The 18,364-nt window shown below is 44.7% G+C and overlaps 3 protein-coding genes across 5 annotated transcripts in view; 1 reads left to right on the forward strand and 2 right to left on the reverse strand.

Annotated features, from left to right (window-relative positions):
• Positions 1–741: 741 nt before the first annotated feature.
• On the reverse strand, positions 742–4,410 carry phb (prohibitin). Of its 2 annotated transcripts, none has more exons than XM_069148599.1 (7): positions 4,327–4,410; positions 3,729–3,825; positions 3,278–3,439; positions 2,268–2,410; positions 2,060–2,176; positions 1,839–1,934; positions 742–1,723 (listed from the first exon to the last, which is right to left on the reverse strand). In XM_069148599.1, exons 2-7 carry the CDS (start codon positions 3,811–3,813, stop codon positions 1,511–1,513), a joined length of 816 nt encoding a protein of 271 aa, XP_069004700.1. In that variant the 5' UTR covers positions 3,814–3,825; positions 4,327–4,410; the 3' UTR covers positions 742–1,510. The 2 variants fall into 2 exon arrangements, with proteins under 2 accessions (XP_069004700.1, XP_069004701.1); XM_069148600.1 differs by having other exon boundaries at positions 3,729–3,822; positions 4,327–4,398.
• Positions 4,411–5,296: 886 nt separating this feature from the next.
• LOC138197729 (uncharacterized) lies at positions 5,297–11,508 on the forward strand. Of its 2 annotated transcripts, none has more exons than XM_069148602.1 (6): positions 5,297–5,373; positions 6,373–6,581; positions 6,977–7,080; positions 7,178–9,946; positions 10,574–10,782; positions 10,870–11,508. In XM_069148602.1, the coding sequence occupies exons 2-6, from the start codon at positions 6,398–6,400 to the stop codon at positions 10,961–10,963; spliced, it is 3,360 nt and encodes a 1,119-aa protein (XP_069004703.1). In that variant the 5' UTR covers positions 5,297–5,373; positions 6,373–6,397; the 3' UTR covers positions 10,964–11,508. The 2 variants fall into 2 exon arrangements, with proteins under 2 accessions (XP_069004703.1, XP_069004702.1); XM_069148601.1 differs by having other exon boundaries at positions 6,398–6,581.
• Positions 11,428–18,364, reverse strand: part of vat1 (vesicle amine transport 1) — a 33,504-nt gene continuing 26,567 nt past the window's right edge. Inside the window, exon 6 of the mRNA XM_069148603.1 lies at positions 11,428–17,494. Coding sequence (XP_069004704.1) covers positions 17,219–17,494 — 276 coding nt within the window. The 3' untranslated portion in view covers positions 11,428–17,218. The remainder of the gene's footprint in view (positions 17,495–18,364) is intronic.

Here is an 18,364-nt window from a genome sequence, read left to right on the forward strand (position 1 = left end):
CCGTCTCCCCTACCGAACCAGACAGGGCACGGCGCGCGTGCGCGCGCGCCCGTACGCGCACCCGCACGCGCGCCCAGCTGAAATCCTTTGATTGATGAAATCATAGCGAGAAGACCTCGAGGACCGTTTTGTCCTCCCGGAGGGAAAGTTCTTCAACAGCAATGAATGAATGAATTCCAATTTTATAATCAGCTTTGTCTTTAATCAAATATATGTTTTCCGTTTTTGAGTTCAGTGTTTCTTTTGTTTTTAACGTGAAGTTCTTGTTCCTGATTTTTTTTTTTTTTTAATGCGTTTCACATGAGATGAAACGTGTTCATAAACCTCAAGCAAGACAAGTTTATTTATATAAAGGCCCTCAGGAAAGTGACTAAATTATATAGTTCAGCAATAAAATTACAACATTCTCAACAATGCATTTGATAAAGGCTTAAAAATAGATGGATATGAAACATGTATATGAGAAATGCAGAATCTCAATCTGAACCCCACCAACTTTTAAAATTAGCTCGTGTGACACTTCGCTCCTATCATCAAAGCTACGATGACACTATTTTGTCCAGTTTGAAACCTCTTAATAGTGCAAAGTATTTAGATCTATTTTTTTTCTCCCCCCAAAATAAAGGCGTAAACATAACGTGTTTATGGAGCACACTCTTGCGGTGATAGTTCTGATTATAGCCAACTATAACCTTGTTTAGTTCCCTTTTTTTGTCCTTGACCAACAAGACTGACCACTGGGAGATAGAAACACAATTTTATTGTTGAGCCATTTCTGAAACATGGGGGGGCCTACATTTCTCCATACAAACCAAAGACAGAGCAACAACTGTAAAGAATGAATCCTTTACTGTCAGATAGGCACATTCCAACTGATAAGGGATGGCAATATTTTTTTATGAAGAACTAATTTACTAGAAAGCCATTATATTCCAGAAAATTAATCTTCCAGCAAGTCAGAACACCCAGAATAGAGTCAAATGAATAACCCGTCTCTAGTCATTTATGTCTTTAGGAGTGAATCAGAAAGATAGCCTTTCATTATTGATTTGAGTGTCGTTACACAAACTGATGAAACCTTCCTGCACAACAATAATCACACAATGACTGCAGCTTTCTACACATGCAGTGTTTGCACTCGAACAATGTAGCATGAATCTTTAGAGAATTTTCTGCATTGGCATTTCTTCTCAAAACAAAGTACTATATATATATCTATATATATATCTATCTATATACATAGATAGATATATATAGAGCACGAGTAATTAACCCCATCACTTCCTTAAACAAGGGGTGGACTTCATTAATGTAGCCATCGCAGACCTCTCACTTTGTCTCCCACCATGCTACTATCAGCACAGCCCAGTCCAGAATTGGTTAGAGAAAGAGTGGGAGGAATGTATGTTACGTTGGGAGAATCCTTTACTGAATCCTCCCACCACCCTTTCCATGGCTCATGTAGCGGCTGGTGACAGCAAGAGTGGGGCAGACGCGGGGTGACATGCTATCACTGAGGCAACTGGAGCAACGTGCCCTGTCCTGAGGGCAGGTACGTGACATTGCGGGAGCGCGAGAGCTGGAAAGCGATGTCCTCTGCTGCCTCCAGCTTACGTAGCTCCACTAGACCATCGCCAGCCTCCTGCAGAGAGTTGGCAATGAGCAAGGCAGCCTGAGAGTCTCCCTCTGCCGAAATAATGGCCGCCTGCTTTTGTTGCTCTGCCTGAAAGGACAAAAAAGGTCAAATACTGTGATCCAGACTTCCACTTTTTCAACCCATGAAGATTGCATACAAAGTTTTAAACGCACAAGATCTACATGCATGTTAGAAATAATACCTTTTCTACAACAAAGCGGGCTCTCTCTGCCTCCTGCTGGGCCACCTGTTTCATCTCAACAGCCTCTGTGAATTCTTTGCCAAAGGTCAAGTGTGTCTTAAAAAAAAAAAAAAAAAAAAAAAAGGGGGGGAAAAAAAGCAATGGAGATTGTTTATTCAAGTTAAAATGCAACCGAAAAAATAACACGGACATAGTTCCAATATTTGCCGACGGCTTCATACCAGTGAAACATCATCCAAGATGAGGCCAAAGGTGGAGGCTCTTTCTGTCAGGTCCTCACTGACCTGCCGAGACACGAGCTCTCTCTGAGTGATGAGCTCACCAGCGTCAAACCTAGCCTGTGAAAGAGAGAGAGACACATTTGTTAAATCATCAGCTCATTATAAGCAGAGAATAAATTAATCTGTCCACTGATTGACTGATACTCACCACTACAGACTTTAAGACCTCTGTGGTGATGGACGGGAGCACCCTCTCATCGTAGTCCTCACCGATACTGGTGAAGATGCGCGGCAGCTGGGACGTCACCGGCCGGAACAGGATACGCAATGTGATGTTGACATTCTGCAGATCTGTGGGGTGAACGGCTCAACGGTGACTCAAATTGCTATTGGCCTGCACATTTTTTTTTTTTTTTCATGGATAAAAACTTTGTGTACATTACAAGTTCACTTCTTAAGTCACTTTTCCACTGCATACTATGGCGCAACTCGACTCTACTCGCCCATTTTCTTCTCCAGTCAAACGTCGGTGATAGTGCCTGGACCCTTTTATTTGGTAACACCGCCGTTGAGGTTCCAAACAAGCTAAACTGAAACTAAAAGGTGCGAGGAGACATAAAAACCACTGATCGGTGAGAGACGATCATCACTAGAATCATCAGTGTAATTGCGCAACACAGGACAACCCTCCATAAGCTCACGTACTACGGCCGCTGGAATTTTTTTTTATATTCACTGGACAACTCGAATAATAGCAACATGCCAAAGTATGCTGTGGACAATCAGGGATGTGCGTTCGTTCATTTTGTTTGGTTGCTGACAAAAGGATCCAGTTAGTGTACGTCGGGTTAAAGATGAAGATCAGTGTAGTTTAACGCAGTGTCGCCATGACGGCCACCAACACCGAGCGGGTACTAGTTGCAGTGGAAAACGAAATCTAGAAAAGTACCTGCTACCAAAAGAGAGTGGAGTCAAGTCGAGCTGTAATCTACAGTGGAAACGTTGCATCTGGTAAACTTTGCACGGTTTACAATCAATTGTGAACATACCGCTTTAAGAAATATTACATTTGGGTAATGGTCTCTGAATGTTTTTATTGCCAACAAAAGAAAAACAACATAAAAATTGCCTTCTCAAAGACCTTTTCTGCTTATTTTTGAGACACACAACACACGCACGGGCAAACGCAGAAGATAGCTCCTTGGATTATTCGTGTACCTTTGCTGCCCGTGATGACCGGCACGTTGCGTGGACGGGAGCGGCAATCAAAGATGATCGGTTTCTGAACCCAGGGAATAAGGAAGTGGGTCCCTTCACCAACAACAGCTTCCTGTATGCCTCTGAACCGGTCGAATATCACAGCCTGGTGCCCGGCATCAACTGCAACAAGAAGGGTAGTCAGTACCTCATATGCAGCGTACATAATTTCAAATTTTTTCCGAAAAAACAAACAAAAAAAATAAGGCAAAGAAGAAATGCCACAAACAATAACAAGACTGCAAACATCACAGGCAAGTGGTCAAAAAATATTTATCAGTTTACTTGTGTCACACAAACTTCTGTTACAACACTCCTGCAAGAGATTTAGAAAAAAAAAAAAACAATCACACCATTTTTGTACGATTTCCTAAATTGAAATAAACACATTGTCAAATTGCTTGGCAGTCACCATTAAAAAGGGCTGAGTTCACAACGCCTCCACCGACGGCGAGGGCGAGCCCCAACTTCCCAATGGACTCAAACAGCTTGGCCATGACAGCAACCTGCTGGCAATGAAGACAAGACACGAGTTTAAAAACCTTAACACACACACACACACACACACACACAATGCCTCGTAAACCACTTAGAAACCACTGCTTTTTTTTTAATCCCCTCTCTGCACACACACAAGGCTGGTGGATGTTAGCTACTTTAGCTCACTGGCTAGCATCAGCTCGTCAGCTGGCTGGCTGTGAGGTGAGATTAAATTAATTTAATTTAATGACACGCAAAAAATATTACGAATAAGACATCCAAGATAAAAAAAATAATAATAAAAAAGATAATAAGCTTGTCACGGCTGAGATGAAATGGCACGTTATCTGTCGCTGATTGACACGCGCGAGTCAAATCTCGTGATGTAACGTGATACATGGATTACACGTTAAAAACAAAAACCTGTCTCCAATTCACATTGGTATGATTTCTATAGTAACGCCCAGCTAAAACAGCTAAGTATTTTGGTATTTTTATTGTCACGAACATGCAGCATGTCATAAACTCACCTCAATTTGCTCTGATGTCTGTGACCTCCACCGGACACGACGTGCAACGCGTGAATTTTAGCTACTTCACTGCGCCTGCGCACTGGACGTAGCAACGAAGCTTCTGATTGGACACGAAACAGACCTCTTCTTCTTCTACGACTATTTGTCCTTCAATGTCACAATGCGTTACTGCCACCTACTGGTTTTGGAGTCCAGCTCGACCAAAAAAAAAAAAAAAAAAAAGGCTGAAAACAAGATTTGTGTCAGAACTTTGTTTCGTATTCTTTCCACTTCCAGTAATTATCATCATTGAATACTTCTGTACTTTTACTTTATGAAGGACCTGTCATGGAGTGTTTTTACATTGCTCGATTGGTACTTTTAATTAAGTATAAATGATCTGAATGGGCTACTTCTTCTTCCAGTGATGGCCAGAATCAAGCCTATATTTTAGAGATGCTCTCCCACTACCCTTTTAATGTGTAACATCCTGTTTTTATGAATCTGTTTACATTAAATCTATTTATTTAGTCGTTTGTTTTCCCTGTTTCCGTAACACTGATTTTGTGCTATTCAAATAAACGCATTAATATAAACAAATTAATAGGCTATAACTGACGCCATAGGGCCTACACATTCTGCATTTGTCAAGATTAAAATGGGTTAGATTAATTCTCGACATTATGGTTCAGTTTTAGTGGGATTAAACTTGGACCATTGTGCCGTCATTCACTCCCATAGCGCATTAGTTTTGTGACTTTTATAACTTTTAAATACAGTGAGCCCCGAGAGCAAATTCTTTGTCTCTTAGCGACATAAACCTGCAGGGAAACCACCCGGGGCACCTGCACGCACACGCACACACGCACACACACACACACACACACACACACACACACACACACACACACACACACACGCGCGCACTGGGACGACACTTGGTCGCCCCCTGGTGCGGAGAAAGCAAATCACGTACGATTTAGACAGTTTCACTTTCCGTCCAGGGCTTGTAAAGAGTGACGATCTTTGCAAGTAAGCGGGAATCCGCCGCGAAACATTTGTAAGGTCAGTATTGATTATGAATCTGAAAGATATCCGAGGCATTTTGTGACCCAGAGCAACAGCGTCGGGCCCAAAGTGAAGTATTGTCGACTGAGCGATAAGCAGACTGTGAGTCGAGATGTGTCTTGATTTTTCACTTCCTTGACTCTGCGCTTTGCAATGTGGCTTTCCCTCTCGCTTCTCGGTGCATTTTTTTGGACATCATGTGGCCTTAATCACTCGCCTCTCTTCCGTCATGTCAGTTAATCTGACGTGACATGTTTTAAAATTAACATAATGGGTGGTAAATTTGTAAGTACAAATATGTGGCTGTTTGCGACAAGCAACATGTGGTTAATAAAGACATTTTGTTTTTGGGGTTAGTGTCGTGTTGTTTGTTCTCTGTCAATTCGTTGTAAACAAATTAACAGTTGAAAGGAGGAAGATGGAGCTCTTAACTTCACCATCTGTTACAATCCACACCACTATTTAAAATTTTACCATTTACCTCCATATTGCACTAAGAGGTATGCACCAAAAGAGGGCATCACTTGAACAAGTCAGAGTAAAAATCTCTCTGACATTTAAATGAATAGATATCAATTGTAAAAGCCTGCTGTTGTCTTTATCTGTTGTTGTTTAAAAATGCTCCAAAAAGAAACTGGAAAAAAACCTCTTTTATTATTTTGAGTTTGACATTTCTTTGCTCTGAATTTCAGTGAAAAGGTTTTTAATAAAGATGTTAACTGTGGTAGAAATTTTTGAATGTTGATGTAGTGTCCTAGTGACCCCCAATAGAGGGTGTTAGATTATCAAAGATGCCTCTCTTACTGTTCGTAAGGGTGGGGTCTTTGCATTGTTGTCTGATATACACATTATCATTGCTTCGTGATGAGGTGTTCGGTTTTGTCTTTTTGTCGTCATCATGCTGATTTTCAAGCTCACCATTTCTGCAGAATCATGACATTTTTGTGTCGCTGTCACTCTGGGAGTTTTTTTTTTTTTTTTTTTCCCTTCACACAGCCGGCGATTGTGTTTCTTCCAGCAGATGGCAGAGCCGGGCCGGACTGTGAGGGTGAGTGGTCTGCCCACAGACATCGAAGATGACAGGCTGAAAGACAAGCTATTCATCCACTTCCTGAGAGCCAGAAATGGAGGAGGGGAAATAGACTCTGTCATCATTGTCAAGGCAACGCCTGTCGCCGCCCTCGTCACCTTCGAGGACGGTGGAGGTCAGTGGGGTCCGGGTGTGGTCTCGTCTCTGCATTTTAAACGCAGAGGACGGGGTTTCCTTTCTGAATAATCAATTGATTCTGTAAGAGAGACATGTGGGTGTGAAAATACCATTAATTACTAATAATTATGTTATTATACTGACTATATTAGCACTCCCATTCTCACAATACAACAACAAATCATTACCTTTCACTGTATAGACTACAAAATCTAGTTGCAGTCTCTTACAAAGTATCGGTAAGGTTTTGCACTATGTCTGCTGTCACCATTGATTTACACTCAGCTGGAATGTTGGCATGCAAGTCAATGGAGAGGCCAATAGTAAAAAAGGCTTAGTCAGGATGCTTCGCAGACTGTGATTGATTTCCCTCTGATGACCCCTCTCACACAGTGGCACACAGAGTTATTCAACACAGACGGCACATTCTGGAAGTGGACGGGAAGAAGTATAAACTCACTGCAACCGAGCACCGCGAAAGCTTGGACCCCGAGCAGGTATATTTAACTACGATGCCGGGCGATACGTCAACAGATATTGAACGCGTGGTCAAATTCATGAGTGTTCGTCGTCTTTCGTTTTCCATCATCGCAGGTCATCGTAAGTTTATCAGCGACTGTCGACTACAGCCGGCTTCCAGGGGGAGTCGCGGCATTGGCGAGCCTTCGCAAGAGCCACTGTGATGTCCTGATAAACTACACTGCTGCTGAGGGATTCTGCACGTTGTACGGCGCCTACACCAAGGTGCAGGCAGCCTTGGCGCAACTGCTTGGTCATCCTGGAGGCCCACAGTCAACGGAAAACCAAGACTCTGGTCAACCTGCCATCGGTGGTTCCAGGTCTGCTCAGGCAGCACCGACGCCTCGTACTCAGGAGTCAGAAGATCGGAGCAGAAAACCTGATAAAAAAGATCAAAGGGAAAGAAATCCCACTGGCACACAGAGGCCATCGGATGAGTACAACTCAAGTTCAAATAGGGACCTGACGCCTGGTGGTTATGACTGGGACGATACCGGCCAGACAGACGGTGCCGCTCTGCAACTTCCCCCCACATCAACGGAGGACTTCTCACTGATTGTAGACGCAGACATGTTCCAGTATCTGCAGAAGCACTGCCAGGAAGAATATCAGGATGTCCTCAGTCAGCACGGTGTTGATGTGGTGGATGTGACAAATCAGGGTTTGACCACTCTGTATCTGCAGGTCGCAACAACAGTGACAGGGAGCAGTCGGGAGCGGGAGAGCTTGAAGATGGCAAAAAAGGCGATAAGTCGGCTCTACGAGGAGAATGAGACCAAGATCCGCCGAGCCCAGCTCCCTAAACTGATCCTGTCCCCCAGGGGAGGACTGCAAACGGCGATGGAGACCTTAAGTCTCAGACTTCCCAAGCTTCTTCTGAATGAAGATGACCAAAATATTTACATTATTGGGAGCAGTGGTGACGTGTCTGAGGCCAAGCAGTTTCTTCTCCTGGACCAGGTTAAAGTGAGAGATAAGAAAGAGGATGCCACCAGTCTTCTTAGATTTCCTTCGTATGATTCATCGACTCCTGCTGACGAGGAGGGAGTCCCCCTCGCCATGTCCTCCACTGTAGGATCCGTTGATGATAGAATAGATCAAATGCTGAGGTCAGAGGAAGATGAAAAGAGCGCTGAAGGACCCATAAGGTATAAACTCGCTGCTCGGTTCAAGAATTCAGGGTTGGCCGCGTTGGGCAGTCGAGCAACTGACTTCACCTTACGAACAAACTCGTCTCCCAGTAAACAAACCCGCCTCGGGCCGGTGTTAGGGCATGACATACTGTCAGAAGCAGCAGGGAGTCCTGGGGAAGCCGTCTCCAGAGCAGTACCTCAAAACACGGGAGGGGACATTTTGTTTACGAGTGGTAATGCTTTGCCTTCAACTTCTTCCACGCAGAAGAAAACCTTTTTGAGCCCAGATTTAATCGATGCTCGACCCAAGACTTCAACCTCCCCCTTCAGTACTACTCAGTCCAGTTTGTTCGGAGGTGCTTCGCTTCCACCTGCTGGGTCTGGACCCACCTTGAAGCGAGCAAGTAGTTTCTCAGGAACGGCTCAGCTGAAGGCTCAAGTCACGGCTCAGAGGAGCCAAGACGATTCCAGTAAGTCCGCGGTCGGAGCCAGACGCAGGTCGTCCAGCTTCAGCACCCAAACAGGAAGGGACAAGCAGGAAGCCCACAATGCAGAGTTCACTGTTTCCCTGGGGATGTGGAATTACATATTAGAAGCCTACGGCACCCAAGTGGAGGATCTGACCTCTGATGTCCAAATGAAACAGAGCAACTCAGAAGGTAGTAATGATCTGATCATCACCTTAAGAGGGGCAAACTCGTCTAAAGTGAGTTCGTGTCAGCTCGCTTTACAGAAGCTGGTTGACTCGGTCAGTTCAGACTTCTCCGTGCAGAAGCTGTGCCTGTCAGAGCTCGGCGTCGCTAACACAGCAGATGAAACCTTACAGGCCTGTTGTTCAGAGGTGCGGAGCTGCTTCAAGAAGGTCTCGATCCAGATATTGAAGAATAGCTTGTATCTGCTCGGTCCAAAACAGATGTGTTCTCAGGTAAGCGCTACACTGCGGGAGGTGTTTTCTGGAGATCCGGCCCAACCACCTAAACACCACCGCTTCTCTAACCCTTCTACCTCCACGTGGAATTCACCGACTTCTTTACAAATAAATGAGGACCAAAGCTCCGGTCTGGACTGTCACAGTAATTCTCAGGTGACGCTAGAGAGCCAATCGGGCAAAGCTGATGCGACGAGTTACGGTCAGGAATGGAAGACGACCTACAGTGGTGACTTCGGTGAGAAGGAGATTGTGAACGCACCTACCGGCCAACCGCCGGTGAGGAAAGCCCATGTTGTGAAGGAGAAAGTGAAGATCGCAGGTACAGGGGAGATGGACGGGCAGAAGACTGAGTCGTTCGTCAATCACTCTGCAACAGGAAACGATACAAGCGCCAAACGCGTGAATGGTGTCGGGTCAACGACGGCCTGCACCGACGAAGAGACAACCGCACAAACTACCCAGATAGACAGTAAAGGTCAAAGAGCAGCAGAGATTCAGAACAACCCGGAGGACTCCAGGTCCGGCCAGGGAGGCCCGGGGTGCATCTGCGTGTGCGGGGAGACCGGGCAGTCGATCACGAGAACCAAGTGTGGGGCCGCCATGTGCTCAAAGTGCCTGGACACCGTGCACGCCCACTGCAGAGTTTGTCACGAGACGGCAGCGACACCCCGCGGCATCCAGGGAAAAATCAGCAAATCTAAACTACACATCAATTTAGCGGGTCACAGCAAGGTCGGCGCCATCAAGATCACGTACCGGATTCCTGATGGTATCCAGGGGGTGAGTGGCTCAGCTGAAACTTATCCTCACTGATAACTATTGGATCTGATACAGGCCTTTCACTTAATCTTCCAGAGTGCTTCTTAAGCTTTCATCTCTGAAGAGACAACAAAAGAAAAAAAGTCACTCAGTTAGCATCTTTTTACTTGTTATTGTAGGCTAAAGTAGAAACAATGTGCAAGAGATTTTTTTCATTTTTTTATTACACAGCAGCTATGTAAAGGCTTTTTGAAGCTCAATGTGATGATGTTTTCTACTGTTAAATGTAAATTTTCCCTTGTATTTTAGTTGACTCTTACAGGATGTCAAGCGAGGCCTTTTCTGATTTATTATGTACTTGAAACTTGCTGCACAGGAAATTATGCATTTTGTTAAATAAAAAAAACAAAACAATTGCAGTCACAGTTCTGCATTTGTTTCGTAATCCGCTGACATCTGCAAACAAAAGGCTGCACATACTTGTAAAACTGACTACAGTTGCAAATTCTGACCCCTTGTGCAAGGTGCCTGTATTCGTGCTAAGGTATCACATACAGCTTTAATAAAAGTCCGTTTTCTTCTGTACCTTTATGCATAATATCCACAGAGTTTGTTCACGACTGTGGTCTTTGCTTTCCATCTCACCAGGACGGTCACCCATCTCCTGGAAAACCATTTCAAGGTGATACATTTGAAGCCTTCCTACCTGACTCCGAGAAGACGAGGAAGCTGCTGCCCCGGCTGGAGAAAGCCTTCAGGCAGGGACTCACCTTCACGGTGACGGGCAAAGACACAGAGGCCAGGGTCACCTGGGACTGCATCCCACACAAGACCAGCTTACAGGGAGGCAAATCAGGGTGAGTGCAGCCAGCGAGGACGTCGAAACACACCTGAAGAATAAAGGTCACAAACAAACAATCTCCTTCTTTTTTTCTTTCTCTCAGGAAAGGTTACCCAGATTCGTCTTACTTGATGCGCTTATCCGAGGTTTTGACCTCCTATGGGATTGCGGAGGAACCAGCCAAGTCTCAACAATAGAAATATATACAGAGGCATTTTCGTGTTATTTTATGCATATATTTTTTCATCTTTGAAGCCATTTGCACTGTATTTGTATTTTGATCGGTACACGGTTGTATTGTTCTGTTGTAGCAAGTCAGGGTTGTCTGATTATTTATCCACAAACTAAAATCTCATCCAGATGATGGATTTTAAAATTTTCAAACTTGTCTCCCCAATTCTTCTTTTAAGAAAGGCGAGTTTAAAATGCGTTTAAATGATCAGCCATTACTGTCTACATTATTTAACAAAGCATTCCTGAAACTTTTTTTGACTGATTTGTTTTGTAAAAACTGCATTTAATTCTGAATAGTGTGCACAGTACTGTATATACCTACATTTTGTACCGTCCTGTATGGGTGTAATCATAAGAAATCTTTGTGTCTTTGTTTCTCCTCAGTTTGTAATGGGCACAGAAATAAAACAAAAGCACATTCCCTGTCTTTTTTTTTGTTATGCTTTTTTTATTAGTCCTGGAAAACATGTAAGGCATATGGTAACATTACACACTGAAGCGTTACAAGCTCTAAAGGCCATGTGGACAACATGGCACCACGCGGTAAAACCCAGAGTCAAGCACAGAAGCAGCATCAATTCAAAGGGTTTAAAAAACAAAGTCGAGACGAGAAGAAGTGTGTTTGCAACCAGGAAAAAAACAAAAACAAAACAACACAAAGAAGGACAAAGGAGTAATCGAAGATCTAGAAATCAACCTGTTGGGTATGCCTTGTAGAAAATGACCAGAGGTGACTGAATTCTAACAGGAGGTGTGTAGTGGGATGGAAGTGAAGCGAGTTTCTGAAGCATTCCCAGAGATAGGTTAGGATGAATGTACCAGCTGGCAGTGCCCATGCTGAAGGTGACAGGACAGGGTGGACTCTGGTGACACGGGAGGGGGGGACGGGAGCATGGGACCGGCTTCAGTTGACACGACTGTCATTCTCCTCCCCTCACACCACACCACTACATGACTACTAAACTACCGGGAAAGAGACAGCAGAGCTGTGGGTACACACATGCCTTATTTTCTGCTTGACTAAACATGCATTCTAGTTCTGTACACGACACGCCCAGCCAGGTTGTACTTTCTTAGCATCTCTGCAATGCCGCTGCATGGCAACATGTTAAAAAAAAAAAAACCAACTGCTAAGGAAACGAGAGCTGCAGGCAGATGTGGTTTGTTTGGGTTCTCGGTGTGGATGAATGAACGCAGCGGCTCCGAGTTTGGAAACACGCCACTGGCAGACCCTCTCCGTTTGGACTCAGAATACTAAAGCTTACATCGAACGTGGATGGTGCGGAGGAAAATCAGTGTGACAGTTTGTGCAGTGAACTCAGTGAAACAATGACGTGTGTGTTAGCTGATGGAAAAATTAAGTGGTTTCTTACATGAGGGAAAACTGCTGTTTGGAATGACCTGAGAAACCATATAAAATTAGGAAATTCACCTCCGAGCTGAGCGGTGGGTGCCTGTGAGGGACTTCAGTTATGAGCCAAGACAGACAGAAGAGTAGCTGGTGGAAATACTAAACTCATGAGGCTTTGCAGACCTAAAAACTGTGAGTGTTAATGAGTGCTATCAAATCTAAAAATGCAAATGTTCAGGAATGTGTATTTTTACTTTGAAACACTGTTTTCCTCCCGTGCATCTCTTCTGTTGCTACTCTTGCATAAGTGTCTGGAATCACTGGGACATCATTGCAAGATGACATACAGTCCAGCTCTCAGACAGCAGGCCAAAGTAGGAAGGGGTGGGCTTGGACCGCAACCCCAGACATGACACCCCCTCACCCCCTCCCCCTCCGCCCCACTGATTGAGTTCATCTCAAAGGCATCTTAGCTCCAAAGAACCAAAGGGAAAATGTTGAAAGAAAAAAAAAAAAACAGACCATAATCTGTTTTCCACATGCAGATGAATGCATGCACTTTCAAATTCCAGATGTCAGAGTTATGTTTTATTTTCTATGACTGTGTATGCAGAAGGGAAGGGGCTGATATGGAGAGAGGAGTTTTTGGCTGCCTGCTGGACTGCGACGGTTGCACTGGCCAAGAAGCTCTGCAGATGCAGCACAGGAAAAGCAGAAGGACTCTAACAATCCTTGAGAGAACTGAGATCAGCTGTAAAGCGGAAATGTTGTGTCTGGGGCAGGCCGTGGCTGAGCTATGATCAGCCAATGAGCGGTTTTTTTTCTTTTTCGTTCAGCTGTGTTACAGCACTGGCATGCCTGCACAGCTGTGCGAAGACATCTGCTCCCTCACTTGTTATATGAACCATTTGGAAACAAACGGAAAGAAACAGAAATCCATAGAGAGGAATACCACAGAGCTTTGGATTTAGAGGAAAATTGCAGATTTCTGTGACTCTATGCGTCTTTTGGTGGAGTTTTGAGTCTTTAAATGCACCAGTTCCTTTTCACTGTGATATCATAGTTGTAAACACATATAGGAGGAGAATCAACCTGTTGCAGGTTGACGTGATGTGAGAGCTGGTAAAAACACAGTGAAAAGGATTGTAATACGGAGGAGAGGCCTCGGATTGAGGTAAGCTGTGTGCAAGGAGACAGGCACAGTGCAGGCCTACGCTGGAGCAAGACTGCAACCAATCAAAAACTACAGATTGTGTTGAACCTTTTGTAAACTGCAAAATTCTGTCAGCAGCCAGGAGCGACTGGGATACAAATCTGACACGCCGTGACAACTCGTTTGTCATTTTTTTTCCTTCAAGGTCGACGGAAATGCATCCAAAAACAGAATTGTCTTCATATTGTTTTATGCACTGTTAATATTCAAAGCACTGACAGAGGAATATACATACAATTTGGCACACATGGGCTGGACCAACAGAAAGACTTTATCACATTTAAAAAAGGAGTGCAGGTTGGCAGGTCCCCACATAAAAGAGTATGAGCTTTGAACTTTAAACCCTTGGATAAACAAAAACAAACAAACAAATAATAAAAAAAAAAATATTCATATAAAGGTAAATTAAAAATAACAGTAAGTAAAACATCTTTTGTTTTTTTCTTCTTCTCTCTTTTTTTTTTTTTTTTTTTTGTAACCGAAGCGTTTGTTTCTCACATGGCACTTGGAACAGAAGCACCGTCCACAGGTTCACGAAGGGAGCCCAGCAGATTAGAACAGAACACTAACCAGAGGCTGACAGGACACAATCACTCCCCACACCAGCGTGGCGGTCGCACTCCGGCCCACATCGCTCCACCCTCGCTCCACATTTTACTTCCTGCCCGTCGAGGATGGATGAATGCTTTGATTTTAGCTGCCACCCAGGAGAAGTTGGCCAGGGCAGGGACTTGCAAGCTGGAAATGAGGGGACCTTTACATGACTGTGTGTGTATGTGTTTGTTTTTATGTGTGTGTGTGTGTGTGTGTGTGTGTGTGTGTGTGTGTGTGTGTGTGTGTGTGTGTGTGTGTGTGTGTGTGTGTGTGTGCGCGCCACCTGTGCGTTCAGTGAGCTTCAGCAGATAACACTGGGAGTGGATGATGGGAAACAGGCTGCAAACCTGGAGCCAAATCAAAGCCTGCGTGGGACTGGAGCGCGACTGCCATACTTGCAAGTGCATTAAGATCAGCGAGCAGAGTGCAAAATACTAATACCAACTGTCCTCATAACACAGGCCTCTTATCAGACAGGAGGGAGAGATAGAGTGAGAAGGGTGGGTCGGTTTGGAGCTACATTAATACTGTAGCGGAGTAGTGTAAGGATGAGGAGGGGTGTGTGTGGGGGAGGGAGAGGGGCGGGGGGGGGGGTGCTTTTAAAACCTGACAAACGACCTGAGGACACACACATCTTCACACACGATGGCACACCACACACAGCACATGAGGGAGGCCACTCATGCTAACACAACAACTTTTTTTTTTTTCTTTCTTTTCTTTTTTTTTTTTTTTTTTTTTTTTTAAACATTTTGGGTTTTTTTGGTGTGTTTTTTTTTTTTTTTTTTTAATTTTTTTTTACAAAGTCACTATCGTCACCATCTGAGTCTCGAAACACCGAGGCCGGACTCAGAGACAGGCAGCGAGGCAGGCAGGTAAGATCTAAAAGTCGATGTCTTCATACAGGAGAGATTTCGAGTCCACCCCGGAAGGATTTGTGCAGAATTACAAAGGCTTATCCTTCTTGACATGACACCATTGAGACAGAATTCCTACTGTCCGTTAGGGGGAGCGGTGCGCTATTTCAGCCAGCGTACTGGTAACTGCACACATTGTCGATATTGAATTTTAAATTTCTGGCTGGTTTGAAGTAACAGTTTGGCAGAGAAAAACTAAAAAAAAAAAAAAAAAAAACCTTTAAAAACTGATTCACCTCCTCAATTTATTCCCAGAAATCCTTACACCATTTTACACCTGTTAAAATACTGGCATCGACCGTTGGCAAATACAGAGTTAGAGAAGCAGAAAAAAAAAAGAGAGAGAGAGAGACACACAGGGAGAGGAGTCAGAGAAACAGACCACAGTGCCATCTCTGACGATCCTGACGCCTGTTGCTATGCCGACCATAGAGAGGGAAATGGAAAAGAGGAGGGAGAGAAAGAGAGGACAGAGAGAGAGAGAGAGAGAGAGAGAGAGAGAGACGAGGGAGAGGGGAGGGAGAGGGGAGGGCGAAGTATGGCCGGCAGCTTGAACTGAATTCTCCTCTCTCAGGTCGGGGTGATCGACAGGCGAGCGGTCGCTGTGAAAGGAGCTGAAAGCCGTGGAATGTCTTCGAGGAGGACCGGGGAGGACGAGAGACCGAAAAAAAGAGAAAAGAAGAACTGGTATTCACCTTCTTAACTTGCTCATTTCAGAAGCTTCACTGTCTCAGCATGACAGTGCCTCTTTCATCACATTCAGAGTGTGCGTGTATGTGTGTGTGTGTGTGTGTGTGTGTGTGTGTGTGTGTGTGTGTGTGTGTGTGTGTGTGTGTGTGTGTGTGTGTGGCCTGTTTGAACAGAAACAAATTCTCTCTTAATTGGCACTGGGCACTTCTTGCCAACAGTTGGTCAGCTAGAAAAATCTGTAACTAAGGAGAAAGAAGCTGAGCAATGATTTCTGCCTCCCTATTCAACGCCGCACAGAAAGGCTCATTATGAATGGAAATTCATATTCAGGCAAGTGCAAAGCCGGAGCCACTATATTAACTTCGCGGAAAATGTTGGGTGGGAACTCGTGCATTAATGGAGCCGCTTCGCCTTCGCCTCAGACAAACACCGATACAAGCTTTAAGGCCGACTAAACGATAACCGACGTGAGGCCGTGTTGCACGAAGCAGTCAAACATCATGATCAACTCCATGATGCAAATATCTCCAGGGGAGGTGGGGTGCATCAGCCAATCACAGGCGTCTCTGACTCATCCTCAGTGACATAACTGAGCGTTGGACGCCGGGAGAGCAACGTGTGGGTGGGTGTGGTTCTCAGTTTATCTGCCTGTCTGTCTTTTTGTGCCTGTCTGTGGGTCCGGCCCGTGGGTGGATCTGGGTGGTGGTGGTGGTGGTGGTGGTGGTGGTGTGGGAGGTGTGTGTGTGTGTGTGTGTGTGTGTGTGTGTGTGTGTGTGTGTGTGTGTGTGTGTGTGTGTGTGGAGAGGGGGGAGGGGGGACTCAGCACAGTGAGGGGGGAAGTGGAGGTGGCAGGTGGAAGTCAGAGCAGAACAATTTAGCACAGTGGGAGTTGAGATGAGGTGGTGCACGGGGGTCGGGGGGTGGGGTTTGGGGTGTGGTGTGTGGGGGTGGTCGAGGGTGGGTCCGGAGAGCGAGTGGGGATTACGGTTGTCAAGGAAACGGTGATTTTGCCCGAGGCCTGGACCCGCGTCCCCACAATCCTCCATGGCTCTCTTGTCTGTCATTCTCATTAGGAAAAAAAAAATAAAAAAAATCTTTCCTCAAAATTCGGAGGGGACCGAGATAGGTTTGGAGCTTACGACGGGTTTACAAGAGATTGAAATTTATTTATTTTAGAGGTAAATGCGAGGAAACAGGAGGAGGAGGAGGAAGTGGGCGGAGCCAGGCCTGAGCAATCACTGCCATAAAGAGGTGAGGCAGAGGGGAGGTGAAAAAACTAACAATGGTTTGATCATTTTCTAATCTATCCTTCTAACTCCTTCCCATCCTTGCCTACCCTCCACCCCCCATCCTTTACCCCCCGACCCCACCCCACCCTCCCACACACCTCACCCCCCTGGTCCCAGGACACAAACTCCCTGCTGGTCTGCTTGACTCTCCAGTCCTTCCCTCCTCACTTCTCCTCCTTCTTGGCCTCTTCCTTCTTCTCCTCCTCCTTCTTGGGCTCCTCCTTCTTGGGCTCCTCCTTCTTCTTGTCGTCCTTCTTCTCCTCCTTCTTGCCATCGTCCTTCTTCTTGTCGTCCTTCTTCTTCTCCTCCTTCTTCTTGTCCTCTTTCTTGTCCTCCTTCTTGGGCTCCTCCTTCTTCTCCTCCTCGGGCATCGGCTCCGTGGTGAGGACTACCTTCCCGATGTTGTTCCTCTCCTGCATCTTCCTCATGGCGTCGCCCACCTGGAGGAGGGACAGAAGGAGAAGGGCGATTACGTGAGGCAGGATGAAAGAGCAAATGGCAAAAAGGAGCATAAACGAGCCTTTAAATACGCCCTCCATTGAGAAATATCTACCGAGGGTGAGCAGTAGTAGCCAGTTTCTTCTCCACCGGCAAAAATGTGCGTTTTTGCATTCTGCGCCTCTAATCTTCCTTTTAATACTTGCAGCCCAGAAACAAATCTTTCTCGGCTTGCTCTTCGAATATCACTTTAATATGCAGTACACGAGAAATTACATTTGTTTAGATGAGACTTTAATAATCTTTGAGGGGAAATGAGATTGTTGCAGCTGCTCACAGCAAATAAAAAGTGGATAACAAAATAAATTACACATTCCTCAGACATATTTTCAATGTAAGAGTATATTAAGTATAAATATAATGGGATTTATTTAAATCAAAATTGTAAGAAATAAGAAATTGAGTCATGAGGTAGAAATCTTGAGGATTTAAAAAAAAAAAAAAAAAATTTAAGTTCCAGTGCTACCAAACAAAACATTTTTATTTTATTTTGAAAGGTACGTAATCTCTAAATTAAAACGTCACCATCACTGTGCATTTTAAATTGAGGACAGAAATAAGGCAAATGAGAAGATTTCCATCAGAGTGAATGATGAAGAGTAATGCTGTTTCTGGGACCTGTTTTCAATTTTGTGCCGAAGGTAAAGAAAGACCCTGTAAGACAGACCTTTTAAAAAAAATTTTTTTTACAGGCTTGCCAATAAGGCTTCATAAATTTGCATTGCATTCACCCTTTTTCCAGTGAACGAGGGCAAAATCAGAAAACCTGCCATGTGATAGTGATTTAATCTCATTATTAAAAGATGAATTCA

This window comes from Embiotoca jacksoni, unplaced genomic scaffold (genome assembly GCF_022577435.1).
Source record: "Embiotoca jacksoni isolate LCO1_2020_lvr unplaced genomic scaffold, fEmbJac1.0.p SCAF_15, whole genome shotgun sequence".
NCBI classification, from domain to species: domain Eukaryota; kingdom Metazoa; phylum Chordata; class Actinopteri; family Embiotocidae; genus Embiotoca; species Embiotoca jacksoni.

Bases quoted from the DNA above. Each gene is read 5' to 3' on its own strand.
- phb (XM_069148599.1), bottom strand. From the start codon at position 3,813: ATGGCCAAGCTGTTTGAGTCCATTGGGAAGTTGGGGCTCGCCCTCGCC. The intron at 3,440-3,728 runs GTGACTGCCAAG...TTCTTGTTGCAG, and splicing joins GAACTCAGCCCTTTTTAATG to TTGATGCCGGGCACCAGGCT. The intron at 1,724-1,838 runs GTATTATTTCTA...TTGTCCTTTCAG, and splicing joins CCCGCTTTGTTGTAGAAAAG to GCAGAGCAACAAAAGCAGGC.
- LOC138197729 (XM_069148602.1), top strand. From the start codon at position 6,398: ATGGCAGAGCCGGGCCGGACTGTGAGGGTGAGTGGTCTGCCCACAGAC. The intron at 6,582-6,976 runs GTCAGTGGGGTC...CCTCTCACACAG, and splicing joins CACCTTCGAGGACGGTGGAG to TGGCACACAGAGTTATTCAA. The intron at 9,947-10,573 runs GTGAGTGGCTCA...CCATCTCACCAG, and splicing joins TTCCTGATGGTATCCAGGGG to GACGGTCACCCATCTCCTGG.